At 35.5% G+C, this 16477-nt stretch overlaps 1 protein-coding gene across 1 annotated transcript in view; it reads left to right on the forward strand.

Annotated features, from left to right (window-relative positions):
- The window catches only part of LOC150105764 (teneurin-a-like), a 400598-nt gene that overhangs the window by 357941 nt on the left and 26180 nt on the right, over positions 1-16477 (forward strand). Inside the window, exons 20-22 of the mRNA XM_090394550.1 lie at positions 1246-1481; positions 8054-8211; positions 8362-9406. Of these exons, the coding sequence (XP_090250676.1) occupies positions 1246-1481; positions 8054-8211; positions 8362-9406 (1439 nt within the window). The remainder of the gene's footprint in view (positions 1-1245; positions 1482-8053; positions 8212-8361; positions 9407-16477) is intronic.

Consider the following 16477-nt stretch of genomic DNA (forward strand, 5'->3'; position numbering starts at 1 on the left):
CTCCGGATAACAGTCAGGGACCAAGACACTGCAAGACGTATTCATTTTTTTTTTATCGTGGTTATAGAAAAAAAAGTTAGTAGTTGTTTTTTTTTTTTTCATCCTCTAGTTTCCTTTTCAACTGCGTTTAGTCGGTTACCTAAATCAGCTCCTCAAGTAACCGAACTGCACTTAGTATAGAACGCGACTTTCATGCTTGCAAAACAGCTAGACGTTTAACTGTATGCTCTGCTTAATCAACCAGTTATAAACGTGGAAGTCTAGATTGAGGCCTTTGCCCTGCTTTAATAACACTGTACCTGTACATGTAAAAGGACAAAATCTTTAACATGAGGTAGAACCATAAACAGAACTGGCGCCATCTATTGATCCTCATTAAAATCTCTTCTTGACAGACAAAATTGCTATATGCATACCGATATACATAAATTTGAGTTACCGTAATTTTCCCCCATACAAACACACAAACGAAAGTCGTTTATGTTATTGATAATGATTATTAGGAACGCTTATCAAATCTCAAGCAGATAACAACAACAAATCGTTTACTAAACAAATTAAGTTTATTATAGTGAAACATTATCCTAGAAACACTTTCATTACTAAAGATTCGAAATATATGTATCCAAGTCTTATTCAGGTCCCGAGGACAATTTAATATATCTATCCCTCTCATTATTTCAATTTTAATGCGAATTTAGAAATTGAACTTTCGATTACAGAGGGGCCTTTAGCCTAAGTGCATATGTTTCTGAACAAACATAACCTGATGTTATTATGCGGTTCTTGTTTGTTTTTTGTTTTTTTTAAAAAAAAACTTTGAAAATTTACTGCAAACTAAATTATAGTTATATAAGCAGAAACAATTGAATTAAAATATTGTTTTTGTTTTAATTGTTTTATTAAAAAAATACATATGGAAATCTTTCTAAATAAGTTGTTCGTTTCATTTTTGTTATAAATTATGGGGAATATGCATTTTCCTTTAAACAGTACTCATTTATATAGGGGGGAAATTATTTTTCTTCTTTTTCACTTTGTATAAATCTATTTACTTTTATAAATATTGCATTTATGATGAGAATTCGCTCATTTTTTTTAATTGCGCAAACTTGGACGAATTTTTGAATTTTTAAAGAGTTTCTTTTTCCATATTGATATTCGGTAATGACATTTGTGTAGAGAAAAAAAAAAGAAATGTTCAGAATTTAATTAAGAAAATTTATTAATGTTTTATCCACTCAGGACATCGGACGTCACAAATCAGTATCACTTGACTCTAAGTCCGACCGATGGTCATCTTTATATATCTGCCCCGGAACATCACAAAATCTTAAGGGTTCATTCTCTAGACAAGGTGGAAGATCCTGATTCGAATTTCGATGTTGTCGTTGGCAATGGAGAAAGATGCCTGCCGAGGGACAAAGACAAGTGTGGGGACGGACGTCCTGCCTTGGAAGCAAGACTCGCCTATCCTAAAGGTAGAGTATGAATCGTAATGAAATATCATTGGTAACACACAGAAATAACAGTTTATTGATAAATGTACAGGGTGTTCGGGATAAATTTGACAGTTTCGTAAGGAAAAAGAAAATCTTCTTTGTATCTATTAAATTTAATGAATTGACAAAAAAACATTACAGGCAGAGTTAATTACAATACTATCAACAAGATTTACTCAAAATAACCACCATTAGCATCGATCACAGCTTCAATTCTGCTTCGGAACCTCGAACAAGCTGATGCTACAGTCTCCCTGGGAAGGGCCGCAAAAACTGTTTTAATTTTATCCATTAACTGGGCTTTTGTATTACTGGAAGTGCGATTGGTGTCTTTTTCAACTGCGCCCCATACAAAATAATCCATGAGGTTAAGGTCTGGGGAGTTTGGAGGCCAAACATTTGGACTGGTGAAGTCGTAGAAATTTTCAGACAACCATTTTTGACTTTTCCCAGAGGTGTGGCAAAGGGCCGAATCCTGCTGCCATACATACGGCCTACCATTGGCTACCCTTGTTATCCAGGGCTTGACTACAGTTAGCAACTCCACGAATAAAGCCCGAATTCCAATGCCAGGGTTCTTCAACACCTGTTCCTGCAGATTTGCGAGGAATTCTGCTGTACGAACGCAATCAGATCGTCTGCTAGGGATCTTTCTTCTTGCTACATCCTCGTAGTCACCATTGCAAGTCTCTAGTTCATGCCTGATTGTTTTTACTGTATTCAGGGAGCATTGGGCAGCAGTCGTAATATCCTTATTTTGATGGCGGGCACGAATCATCATGATACAAGTTATTCTCTTCCATGATTCAGGTGGGTTCCAGCTATCCATCCTTTCTGACATCTTGTATATGAATGAAGAAGGGTCCAAACTTTTAAATGAAGAGAAGTGTGTGTTAATACATGTAACTTACGGAAAAATATCATTAATTATAAATATGTCAAATTTATCCCGAACACCCTGTACAAGACAGTGGCGGCTGGTCCCTAAGGGCTGCATTGAATGCAGCTCCAGCGTTGAGTATACTAGCCAGTACCACTCGCTAGTATACTCAAGTATCGTATTCAGTCGTATTTATTCGTGTGTTTAATTTAATTTACTTATAAATAAATAAAAACGCACCTTAAATAAAAAGAGAGACTGCATGCTCTGGCCTTAAATCCATAATATTATTTCGGCCGTAAATCCATAATAATAATAAAATAACAACCCCCGAATTTTGGTCAGCCAGACAATCCCATATACATCAATGACTATCTTACCTACGTAAACAAGCCCAGCCCCCCCCCCCCCACCACCACCACCACACACACACCAGAATCCGAAACCACCGTATTTCAAGACAGGAGGATATCTAATCCACAAATACCTTAAGCATTTTTTTTTTGTTGTTTTCATTAGCGAATGATGCTAGAGTAAAAAAAAAAAAAAATTCTCCCTATTCTTTTTAGCTTAAAATTATGATCCCCTACTTAGGACAGCGCTTAAGATTACAGGCCAGCATGACACAGATAAATAAGCTTGTAAACAGTAGTACGAAATGAGCAATTCCACATATTAATATTAGAGATTAACATGCAACGGTCCATTCACACAGCCTACGTATCCTTCTCCGAGTAAAATGGAATAGTCTGAGATCACCTTACACTGGATAAACTAGACGTATATGGTAAGAGTGGAGACGGGTCGTAACGGCATCAAATTTATGGCACCTCTCACGCTTTGTGATTTACATCCATATGCATAATATGCGCTAGCATTACAACGCAGTTGCTCCCATTCCTTCGCTAAACTCAGCATTAGCCATAAATTAGGAATTATTCAATTTTACCAAAATCATTTCGTTTGTATAAACGTTGCACGGCAAGTATTACAAGACAGTGTTGATTTTTCTTTTCTTTTTTTTTTTTTTAAAGGAGTTATTTGGCGATTTTTGATTTGATTTCATGTTATCTGTGATATTTTATTTGTCCTAAAAATGAAACACTTTCAATTTCAACGCATTTGATGTGAAGAAACATTCGCGCTTTGTGACTTATGTTAACCAGGTTTATTGATTTCGATTTGCAATTATACAAATGATTCTGAGAACGCAACTATATATGACTTTGGCTATTCTGGGAATCAATTCAGAAAACGTAAAGTGTAATGTTCAGAACATTTTATCGAATTTGTATTCATCATTGAAAATGCTGTCATCACCTTTGTGGAAAACATTTGGATCAATTGATGCTTGTAAGCACTTTCTCATTTTCCTCATTGAACTTCGTAAAAAAATCAGTCGAAAGAAATTGTTTTGTTACTGCTGATGTGAATGGAAGTGGCCAACCAGAATTCAAGAATATATTCTTGCAGTAGTTACAATGCAACTGATTTCTTTGTTTGTTTGTTTTCACTTAATTTTGACGCAATTTATGAAAATGTATACAATATATATGTTCTTTTTGGCTAATCAAGTGTTTCATATATAATTCAATTGACTGTAAACAAATCCTACGTCGATTTTCACAAACCACTGATCTGGCTTTGATAGAGAATATCACTTTCTTGTAATAGTAATTAATACCAAAAATAAAACTTCTTTTAAGTATAATTTCTGGGAAATTCCCGTGCTACTCCTCTTAAACACTATTAATATAATTAACGGCTATTTTAGCCTGTTTTTGTTTAGGAGTGTCCCTTATATTTAATACATTGGCTAACATAACTCAAAAGGGGTATATATATATTTTAGGGCATTATGGGCGAGTATAGAAGGCAATTATGGCAGAATAAAAAATGTGGAAAAATTATGTACATACCTTGATTTTGGTTTAAAGATGCCTTCTAAATCCAAGCTCTTGTTGAAAGGGGGGAGGAAAAAGAGGGAAAGAACATGGGGATGTACTTGAGACACGGGAAATAAGTTTGGGAATGTGAAACTGGGGCCCAGTTTCCACATAAGGATACCCTTCCCCTTCTTTCCCCCCCTCTCCCCACAACAAAAGTAATATATATATATATATATATATATACATTTATATATTATTAATAGTAACCCGGGTTCCCAAACTTATTTCCCGTGTCTCAAGTACATCCCCATGGTCTTTCCCTCTTTTTCCTCCCCCTTTCAACAAGAGCTTGGATTTAGAAGGCATCTTTAAACCAAAATCAAGGTATGTACATAATTTTTCCACATTTTTTATTCTGCCATAATTGCCTTCTACACTCGCCCATAATGCCTAAAATATATATATACCCCTTTTGAGTTATGTTAGCCAATGTATTAAATATAAGGGACACTCCTAAACAAAAACAGGCTAAAATAGCCGTTAATTATATTAAAACTTCTTTTATTATTTAAGGGTGAATATCGCTTAGAAATATTAATTACTAGTAGAATACTATGAATGAAAACTATGAATATATTCAAAATTTTAAATCCATTGGCTTCTACTTGCATTTAAACTAAGTTATTTTATCATTATAGTGAATATCTTATAACATATAACCTTTCTCTGTGTACTGTGTGTGAGTGTGAGAGAGAGAGAGAGAGAGAGAGAGAAACTTTTCCAAACTCAACGTTCCACAGTTTGCTTTATGTCCTGATAGTTACTTAGTTTGACCTTCCCGCTACCTTGGAATTTCAGAAGGACATTTACCGATTTTTTTTAAAACAAACCTGACAAAGCTGAGTTATGTTCAACCTTTTCCGGTAAACAAGCACGGGTGGTTAGTCCGGCCGACGTGGCGCCTCGTGTCAGTCTGCGGCGCCATCTGAAAACTCAATACTATAGATTCTGCGCCGTTCAAGGAAACGAAAATAAATTGAATCCTCTTCCTGCTGATTCTATTTTAATAAATTGCGTCAATATACGTTCAGATGGCGTCTTTTCTTCTTGCATTCATACATGAAGGTAAATTCTAAACGTACAAATTAATCCTACCCGTTGCTATCAGGGGGGAGGGAAAGAAGATGCTGAAAATGGTAATCACTTTGTGCTTGTTTCCTGCAAAAATTCTTTCTGTCTCGAACCCTTTTTAAGCTGACATGTCTTCAGGAGGTGGTGCGTAGAATGCTACTGAAAAACTCTTGAACCTTTAGAAGTTTAAAATAGTCAAAAATAATATTATATCTAATGGTCGAAAAGTCAAGACATCAAATACCAATATTTGTAAATCTTTTACGTCTCGTCCACTCCCAACAAAAAAAAAGGGAAAATCTAGGATAATGTTGTTGTGTTGAAGACTTATCCCTATCCCCAGAAAGATAAAAAGAAAATATTGAAAATGTCTAAATTCTAAGAGTCTGATTATGTTATAATGGTTATAACTCAGAATGATACAAAGACAAGTTATACTATGTTTCTACCAGTGGTGCACTCGGGATTTAATCCTGTGGGTAGGTGGGGGAAGAGTGACGAGTTGAGTAGACGATTTGAGAATACACACTACGCATCGCATACGATCTATGACTGAGCATCTGCAATGATCCTAATTCGTAAGTAGTATAGAAATAGAAGACACGACACAACATAAATAAAAAAAATGAATTTTAATTAAGAAAATATTTTTGGAAATTTTTCTAGTGTTCTTTTCCTTTTTCTTTGGGGGGTTCCAGGGCCCCTTGTCCCCCAATGGGTGCGCCACTGGTTTCCTACTCATTATAAAACATAAATGTTTCCCGCTAATGTAGAACACTATGCATCTAAGAAGATTTTTTTTTTTAGTATGTTTCCTTAACTTTTCGCATGGAAGAAAGAAAAGTTAACTTTGAAGAAAAAGAAAAGAGTTCTGTGTCTTCTAAAACCAGTATCGCTGGAAGCCAGTAATGTTTATTGATGACTTCAAATTTAGTCCATAGCACGACTCTACATGTGTCTTTATTCTGATGTGAAACACAAAACATTGTTGAAAGCAAAGTTTACAGAACTTAGTCTTATGATGATTAGTTCAGGAATTTATGTGGACGGGAACATCTCTCTCTCTCTCTCTCTCTCTCTGTTACAATTATATTTGGTACAGAAACGAAGCCCTTACTCTACAAGAATAAAGAAGAATGAGAACATATACGATTTGATAGAATAAAGCCTTGTGCTAATACTATTGGATAAACTTTCGTTTTTATAAACGGTAAGGCTAAAAAGCCGAATAAGTGCGAGTGAAGAATACCCACGAGAGGAATTGCCTTCATGATTTCGCGAGCAAGATCCTCGACCAGAATCCCACAGAGAGAGGAGTTGCAACTCTTTGTTCCCGTCTTCACGAACAAGTCCTTCGGGAATTTAGAAGTACAAGTGGTCCTTTTTACTTTGTTGGTTGTATGCAGCAGCGCAACGAGGCTCGCATAGCAATTCGATTTATGCTTCAGTATCCAGCTTTTTTTTTTCCTTTCTTTTTATGAGATTCTTTTCACTGCCTATCCGAACCTACGTACGCATGCATATAATCCTTTCCATTAGTAGAGAATTTTATTGAAATTTTGGCAGCCCTAGATTTTGGTTTAAATCGAACCTTTTTAGGGACGCAAAATGAGACAAAGTAGTTCTGAGTGATGCAAAGCTATAATTCTGCTCTGGCTGAGTAGAATTTCATGAAGTTGAGTATTCTAAGATCTGTGCTAAGATTTGTGCAGTGATGTCAGTTTATTCAAATCGGAATCATGCGACATAATTTGGACAAATTATTCGAGATGAAACAAAATCATATATCAAACATGACATAAATAAATAGACTTTTTTAAAAGACCCACTGTGATAATCTGTGATAATCAATGAAGTCACCAGTTACGAAACTCACGATTTTATGATTGTCTTGGATTATTTCCATTTGCTGCTCTAGTTGGTTAAGTGGATCGTGTCTTTACTCTCCAATCAAGATGCTGTAGGTTCGACTCCTAAATTATCTTCACTGTGTAGCCCATCCACATTACTAATATATTACAAGTTTACAACTGTTCCTATGATTCACGTAAATAATAATAATGTTCTTACGTATGTCATTAAAATATTACTATTTTATACGCTCTCGGGTTATTATATCATGGCATCATCAGCAAGGTTTATCCTCCTTTTTTTTTTTTTTCAAAAGTGTTTTCAAAACATTTTTCCCCTGTATATTTAAGATCATTCTTCTACCTCTACGATGAAATTGGCCGACTGACAGACGTCGGTGCATTGGTATCAATTGTTCATAGCCAGCGTGGTTGGCGAATGTATAGTGTCTCCACTCTTCAAACTGCAAGCTAGAGGTATGAATTCCACTTAGGGAATATCCTTATGGTAAGAATGATTTTCATCACCCGCTATGACATCACGACTTTACTACTGGACACTGTGGCTTGAAAAAAAAAGTGCGGTCTCTAGCTAACCTTTAGCTCGTCCAAGATACTAATACTAATATAACTATAGGTTTTCAGCCATCCATTGGTGGGGATGGACACCCATTATATTATATTAGATTGTATTGTATTACATTAAAATTAGTAGCAACCTCTTTTATTCCTGAATGATGATTTGTTCTGTTTTCTAAAAGAAGTCAACTGTTTTTATGACATGTCCATGTTCAATTTCAGGCATGGCTGTGGCAGTGGATAACACTCTGTATTTTGCTGATGGAGCCAACATACGAATCGTCAACAATCAAGGCATCATTTCCACTCTGATTGGAGATCATCACCATAAAAAGCAATGGAGGCCGATTCCTTGTTCCGGAACCCTCAGACTGGAAGAGGTATAATATTTAATTCCTATCGTTGCTCTTTCATGTTTCCTTACGTGAGGGAACGAGTAAGGACCTAAAAGAAATAATGCCGATTTTTATATTTAGGTAAAATAAAGTTGATAATGTGTAACACCGCATGCTTTTTGTATTTAATTGTAGGTAAAACTCCGATGGCCAACAGACTTGGCAATAAACCCCCTGGATGGCTCTCTATACTTTATAGATGACCATATGGTACTGAAGCTAACCAATGACAGACGAGTAATGGCTATTGCTGGACAACCGGCCTACTGTAAAGTTAATAACAATGCCAATCATAAGTCCCGAATGATAGGAGAAAGTGCTCTTGGTTCTCTCATCAGCTTCACTTTTGGCCCAACGGGAGAAATGTACATTGCCGAAATCGACACGAATAATGTCAATCGAATCCGCAAACTAACACCAGAAGGAGAACTCCTTCATTTTGCAGGCAAAGAAAATGGCTGCTTGTTCGAAGGAAATAACACATGCGCTGTTGAAGAGGAAGGATCTCTTGCGATGGCCACCAAACTATTTTCCGTCTCCTCTCTGACCGTAACTAGTGACGGAGTTGTCCATATAGCCGATCAAGGCAGCCTCCGCATTTTGTCCGCCGTGCCTTATTTACCCCAACCCGATGATCAACTCGAGTTCCAAATAGCCCACCCTGACAATCACGAAGTTTATGTGTTCAACAAATACGGACAGCATACGATGACCAAAAGCATCCTCACAGGCAAGACTGTTTACACCTTCCTCTACAACGTCAATACCAGTTTCGGCAAGCTGAATGCTGTCACTGATGCCTCCGGTAACAAGGTAGCCTTCTTGAGGGATTCGGGAAATAGTCTCCACACCATCGAAACCGCCAGAGGTCAGAAGTGTCGCGTTCAGGTAACAAAGCAAGGATTATTGGAGACCATTGTCGATCCTAACAGCCTAGAAATTAAATTCGAGTACGAGGCGCTGGGACTGCTAACGAGTCGTTCCGATGCTGCTGGCAGATCATTCTTCTACCTCTACGATGAAAATGGCCGATTGACAGACGTCGTGAAGCCAACGGGGAAAGTGACATCTCTAACCTTTGACCTGAGTCCAGAAGGAGCTTCTGTGTCCTTAACTGATGAAGGTCGAGAGGCCCAGCTTGTGGTTACGGTGAAAGGAACCACTATTGTAACTCAACAAGGTAAGAAGCTTATGCTGATTTAAACATATATAGTGTTTCCTAATATAAATACGAGTGTTTTTCAATGCATGTTGGAAGTAGTGCTGATTTAGAAGGGTCTCAAGTATGACCAATTTCATTCAGAATATGGAGGGAAAGTTTGTATTTCCTTCCCACATTCAACAAACAAACTCCATATCCACTTCTCATTTTATTAAATTAACTTAAAATTTCACAAGACCATATACTTCATGTGAAATGCATGCGGTTTTTTAACCAAAAAGAAAGAGATTCCAATGGGATGAATAGGTAAAAATTATTTATACTGTATCAGTATTACACTCTGTATGATACGGGCATTTTGGATCAAAATACCATGGTTCGAATCTCGTTAGGAACATTTATCGACTAACTCTGCTACTTCCTCAAGATTGAGTTAGTCAGTCTTGAGGAAGTAGCAGAGTTTTCATCCGAAAACTTCGGTTCCGTCCACCCCTGAAAAAACAGATACAGATGAAAAACCAACGAACATTCTTATTTAAGAAACCTAGCAGAAGGGAGCCTAAAATTGGGGTGCAAAAATAATTATGGCAACTAAAACAAAAAAAAAGTGTATTAATGTTCTGCAATTCGTGTCCAGATACCTCCATAATGGCCACGTCACTTACTTCGGAAAGAAACCTAGGTTCACATCCACTCATGAATTTTCTGAGTATTTTCTAAAAACAAAAGTCTGAGTTAGCCAGTCTCAGACTAATGGCAAGTATTTTATTGCCTAAAACTAACAAACCAACCTGAAAGCAAGATTGCATGAAATTGAGATGCAACGAATCGATACATTATGGTCTCTGCCTTGATTTGCGGGGAAAAAATCAAATACCTCAGTGTAAAAAATGGATACAGAATATCAAAGCAAATATTTTCTAATTACTATTTCTTACACCGCTGATTTATTTTTACTCTTTCTTTCCTTTTTCTAAGTTCATAAATATTGACATACAATATGCAATAGCAGTATACCTAATGTACACTAGCATAGGCTGATCCAATATTTCTAATAATAATTCTATACTGAATTTTTGGATGGTAAAAAGTTATGTATATTGCATGGCAGTTGAAAAAGCTGAAATAATAGGCAAGACGTCTGGGCCCCTTAAAAGTTGACATTTCAAGTCGAATCCCGGGTGCTAAAAACCCTGAAACAACTGAGCCAAACCCGTACTGGAGTACCTATTTTTAAATTAATACCAAAGAAACAGCTTTACTAAACTGTACTGCAATTCTGAAAACTAAAAGAGTATTTTCATAGACTTAAAAGTTGCCGAGACTTAACACTGCATGCATAAATGTTTTATATACGATTCTGATTTGAGATAAAACTCACTAACATTCGATGGTATCCTTCGATTATAAGGAGGAATTTTACGAATCTCATATATACTATTTTTATGAAGGCTTCAGGATTTAGGATCAAGATCTGGAAATCTTGATGATCTAGTATTTGAAAAGTTCCACCAGTAATACCCAAGTCACCGTAGAAGGAAATGCATCTTCTTCAAGAAGACGATGTCCTTAACCAACTTTCCTTTCTTGAAGACTTGGAATAGATAGTATTTAACTACTGAAGAAAGTCTGCAGAAAAATTAGAACCCAGCAGTGATTGCCTAATTTTATCTTAGTGTATTAATCTTAAGAATTCATCTAAAGCGTTAATCAATTAATATATTTTATGACTCAGTTTTTTTAAGATGAACAAGAATTTTAATGCATAAAAATTAATATATTTCGAATAATGCAATAACTATAAGACATCACGTTTGTCAAACATTTATCATTTTATTTAAAAATATTCTTTTGGCATTGTTTTAAACAAGTTTCTCCAATGATAATTTAAATTACTCAATAAGTTTCTAGAACAGTTATCGTTACTAAAATTATTTTTAAAATAGAAAATGCAACCATCTCTATTATACTATCGCGTAAAAGTTTAATTAGTCATCTCACTGTAAATGGTTAAAATTCCTACACAGTGATTTTACTGCAATAAAAATTGCGTCCGAAATTTTAACACTTGGAGTTAATGACACTTTATACATCCGGGAATTAGTTTCTGATTCCTACTTGTAGATTCTCTGCCACACGAAAATTTTACTCAAATGTTAATTTAATATTTATGAATAAATGTTAAAACACTGCCATTGTAATTTTTGCAAACAACATACTTAGCATGCTGCAAATTTGCGAGTGCAATTTTTAGAGAATGCAAGGACATACCAATATGTGATTACTGCCTAAATATTTCCGAAATTCGACAATGTTATGCTAAATATTCATCGCAGTCGATAACGGCAGTTATGAGTATGGTAGGAGTGCAACTAGCAAACACTTTAAAGAGAAAGCCAGCTACATTTCGACCTGCTCAGAAATTACAGTACAAAGTTGAGGATGAGAGATTACAAATGTGCGTGCGTGTGTATAGATACAGTAAGAAATTTTATCAGTGTCTTTCAGTTTCCTTATCTCCTTCAGTCTCGACAAATACCATTGCGAAGTTATGTGCAATTCTTTCCAAACGGTAGGTAGGTAGGTAGGTAGGAATGTATGTATTAAGAGGCGTCTTATGAGCAGTGCAGATGCAATTCGTTCGCTTCTGTTTCCGCGTTAGCACTCTTTCGTGCCACCTCTACAAGTATTGATGGACGTTATATTCTTCCAGTTCAATACACTCTGGTTTTCCCAGATTTGCGAATAAAATTGCACACCACTTTAAACAGTGTGCGCCCAGCCGATCCTTTATCCGTGCGGATATTTCATAGCGCTTTCGTGATGTTGCATAAACGATGGCATCCTTTCAACAGAAGTGCGTTTTCTTGTGTAGGTGTACGAGTACTAAAAGGCTGGTTATGGAATAACACTGTGATGTTTCCTTCGCGTAGTGGACCTGCTGTGTGTGCATTGTGCCATCTATTGCTGAATTGTTTTACTATAAATAACAGCATATTAGTCGTGATAAAATATTATGAAAAAATATGACCACTATTAATACTTTGTACACTTAGGAGACACGTTAAAAATATTATGTGGGCATCAGTATGTGGAGATATATAAAATTATTGTTGTTTAAGGTGGTTCTAGCAGATTGGTTGTTTAACTTATTTCTGATTCAATACTAACTTCCCGCCTCCCGCCATCTTCTAACCTGCGTATTGTGTTTTGGCGGGACAGCTGCTGAACCATATGGGCATGCAACGCTAGCTTGCTATGATCTGTACTAATAGTGGCATATAGGTACCACTCCCGAGAAACCCCGCAGTTAAAGGGGTCGGGAACTTTTATTTGGTTCAATGAAGGCGGACGCTAATGATAGTCTTTTGTAGTACGAGAGATCGTAGTGATACTAGCAGGGCAGCAAATCTGAATAAATAACTTTCTGGTAATTTGTTTTTTTCCTTTTTTTTTTTTTTTACTAACCGTTGGGAGAGGCGATATGTTTATTTATCCCACTGTCAAAAATACGTAACCAGTTTGATTATGTTTCCTGACGTTTTTGTATAATTTCACTCAGTAGCACACTAAGGATTTAATCTTGAGGGGGGGGGGGGGAGTTGAGTACACGATTTGAGAATACACACTACGCATCGCATACGACCTATGACTGAGCATCCGCAATGATCGCTAATTCATAAGTAGTATAGAAATAGAAGACATGACACAACATAAATAAAAAAATTAATTTTAATTAGGAAAAGATTTTTGGGAAATTTTTTAGTGTTTTTATCCATTTTCTTTTAGGGTGCCAAGGCCCCTTACCTGCCTGGGTGCGCCACTGATTTCATTTCACTACCTTATTAGAATTTTTAAAATCCGGATCAGTATAATCTATGTTGACAAGGGGTAAACTCTACGAATTACTAATTCTTATATAACAGGATTTAGGCCTAGCATGACCTGTTCCTGCCTAAGAAGTCATCGTTGAATCGTTTAAGAGGACGTCCTGGTTTTCTTTCTCCTAAGGAATTGTACTTTAAGGCTTGTTTTGGTAATCTTTCTGTTTTCATTCTTTGAACGTGTTCCATCCATTTATGTTTATATTTTTTAATTTTTTATATTACTGGTTCTTGGTTTAATTCTTTCATAATATCTTCGTTTCTTTTGTGATCAAATAGGGTATACTTTGCAGCATTTCTCATAAACTTCATTTCTGCTGTTATTAATCTTTGTTTGTCTTTTTGTTTTATTTTCCAGATTTAGCTTCCATACATTAACACTGATAAGGCTAATGTATTGTATACTTTTAGTCTGGTTTGTTTTTGAACTAGGTTTGGTTTAAATATAGAGTTAATTACACCTGTTATTTTTAAATATTTTGCAATTTTTACGTTTATATCTTTTTCATTTTCATATGTGATCATACATCCTAGGTAGTTAAATGAATTCACCTGTTCTAAGATCTTGTTATCTATTACTATTTTAGTTGCTGAATCTTGTCCTTTAAAGGCCATAGTTTTTGATTTTTCTGTTGATATTATCATACCATAATCTTTGGCTATCTCATTTAGATCTAAAATAGTTTTCTGTAAGTCATCTTCAGAATTTGTAATTATTATTTGGTCGTCGGCAAAAAGGAGAGTGTTTAAGTTCACTGTAGGAGAAAGTTTAATTCCTTGATGTAAATTTTTACTCCATTTTAGTATTATTTCATTTAAGTAGATATTAAAAAGAGTTGCTGAGAGGGGACATCCCTGTTGGACCCCCCTTGGTTTATCTCTCTCGTATATGATAGCTCATGATTTAATCTTATTTGTATTTGATTATTTTCATATATACTTGTGATAGCTTTCAGGATATTATTTGGTATTTGTCTTTCTTTTAATATGTTAAATAATATGTTTCTTTTAACTTTGTCAAGTGCTTTTTCAAAGTCAATAAATGCAATATGTGTTTCTAAATTGTATTCTCTTCTTTTCTCTATTATTAATTTTAGGCAAAAGGCCAGGTCTATACATGATCGTCCTTTTCTAAATCCATTCTGTACTTCTAAAATAAAGTTTTCAGAATATTTCATTAGTTTGCTATTTAAGATTCTGCTATATATTTTGTAACAGGAATTTAGTATACTTTCTTATATATATATATATATATATATATAAGAAATTGGCAACACGACGTTTCATCCTAATTGCACAAGATTTCTTCAGGTGGCCATTTAGGTTGGGTGTGCTGTCGTGTGGCTTATGCAACCTGCGCTACAAAGTTCACGTCAATTATTGTATTTTTGTATTTGTAAATGCACGCCGTTTATGTGAGAAGCACAAAGGGTTTACGCTTCGTGGTAAACCCTTTGTGCTTTTAGATTAGATTATCACTGGTAAATACCAGAGTGAGACATGGATAATTTGAATTTTGATACGATTTTTAAATACAGCCATATAATACCCAAAGAAATCGGGAAAAGTAATCGCTTGGGAAATTATTATTTTTCCGAAGTGAGCCAAAGAAAGGCTGAAATAACTCGTTTTACTTTACTTATGTATACCCAAGTTCTAACATCCTTCGACTATAATCAATCATACAATCAGCGAAAGCTCTGGCAGAAAACGGGACATTCAGTAGTTTGTTAACACTGTTTCCCAATGTAAATATGGACAAAAAGTTCTAAATTATTTATAGAAAATTACTTGTATATATCGATGTTCTAAACACGTCAATTCACACTTCAAGCACGTAAAACAAATGAAACTCAACAGCAACTCATGACAAATGACAACGTTTAATTGGATCGGTTGACACAATAACCAATCACAACCAGGGATTTCTAGGCGCTATTGTCTCGGCGTTCACCCTGCCTCGCCTTCTGGGCGGTTTAAAGCCACTAAAATGCTAAGCATTTGACCCACTGCGCCATCTGTACGTCTGTTCAAAGGGCTGAATGGTGTATGTATTTGTGACCGCACATCCGAGCTATTAACGCGAATGTGATGCAATGTTTACGAGTCGAAACGTGTCCTCTTCATGAAGTATATTGTGTTTAATTTTAGAAATCACGCCAGGAAACAATTAGGGAAGTTTTTAGCAGGTATAACTGCAAAAATATAATAACACAGATATTGCTATTCCATGGATGTGCACTGCACACCCTAATATTCGCCCCTGAGAGAGAGAGAGAGAGAGATGAAAGTACTTGCACTGACATCATTTAATGCTATCAGGAGGAATTCCAATTGAAGCAACTCTCCACCAAGATGACGCCATTGAGATCGAAACGCTTGAAGACAAGGAGTAGTTTGGGAACTTGCATGGCTATATCAACAATATTACATAGTTCAGAAAGTTAGCTAGAGAGGAAATAAAAAAAAAATGAATGCAAGCAGCTGAAATGAAATTTCTCAGAGCAGTTAAAGGATGTACAAGAATGGATAGAATATGAAATCAGGAAGAAATTACAAATACAAGCAGTAAATGATAACATAAAAGAACACCAAACAAAATGGAGAGAACAGACCAAAAGAAGTAAGGAAGTATAAACAGAAAGAGAATGATAAATCTCCAGAATCTCAATTTTAGAGCGACTGCCTGCCTGCTGGATATGTATAAGATCAACAATGATTGGTTATACACTGACTGTTAGCATTGTGGTCTCCAGTTTTATTTTTTTATTTGTATTTCCTGTTTTTTGTTTTACATATAAAAACACAGAAGAAAGTACTATCGCTATACTAAAACTTTCAGCATTACTAGATGCATATTAATAATCAGCTTTAACTAACCATACATCATCGCATGTTACTGTCAAAATAACAATTAAATTTACGTGCTGACGTACTAATCATCCAACCAATCACTTATCGCTATATTGATATATTTATCGCTATATTTTGAATGATATTGATATCATTCAAAATATACATCGATGATAACAATAATGCCAATTTCTAATCTTTATAATAATCTTAGTCACTGTAGTAATGCTAAGTTGAAAAGGATAACTCTAGAAGCAATTTCGAAAATCATTTCACGTTTTGGAAAGGAAAAGAGGATACATTCAAGGATACCTCGATTTCGCGAACAACTTTCAAATTTAAAACCTGCTTA

The sequence above is a fragment of the Typopeltis vanoorti genome, chromosome 6 (genome assembly GCF_054136105.1).
Source record: "Typopeltis vanoorti isolate ZY-2024b chromosome 6, IOZ_Tvanoo_1.0, whole genome shotgun sequence".
Taxonomy (NCBI): domain Eukaryota; kingdom Metazoa; phylum Arthropoda; class Arachnida; order Uropygi; family Thelyphonidae; genus Typopeltis; species Typopeltis vanoorti.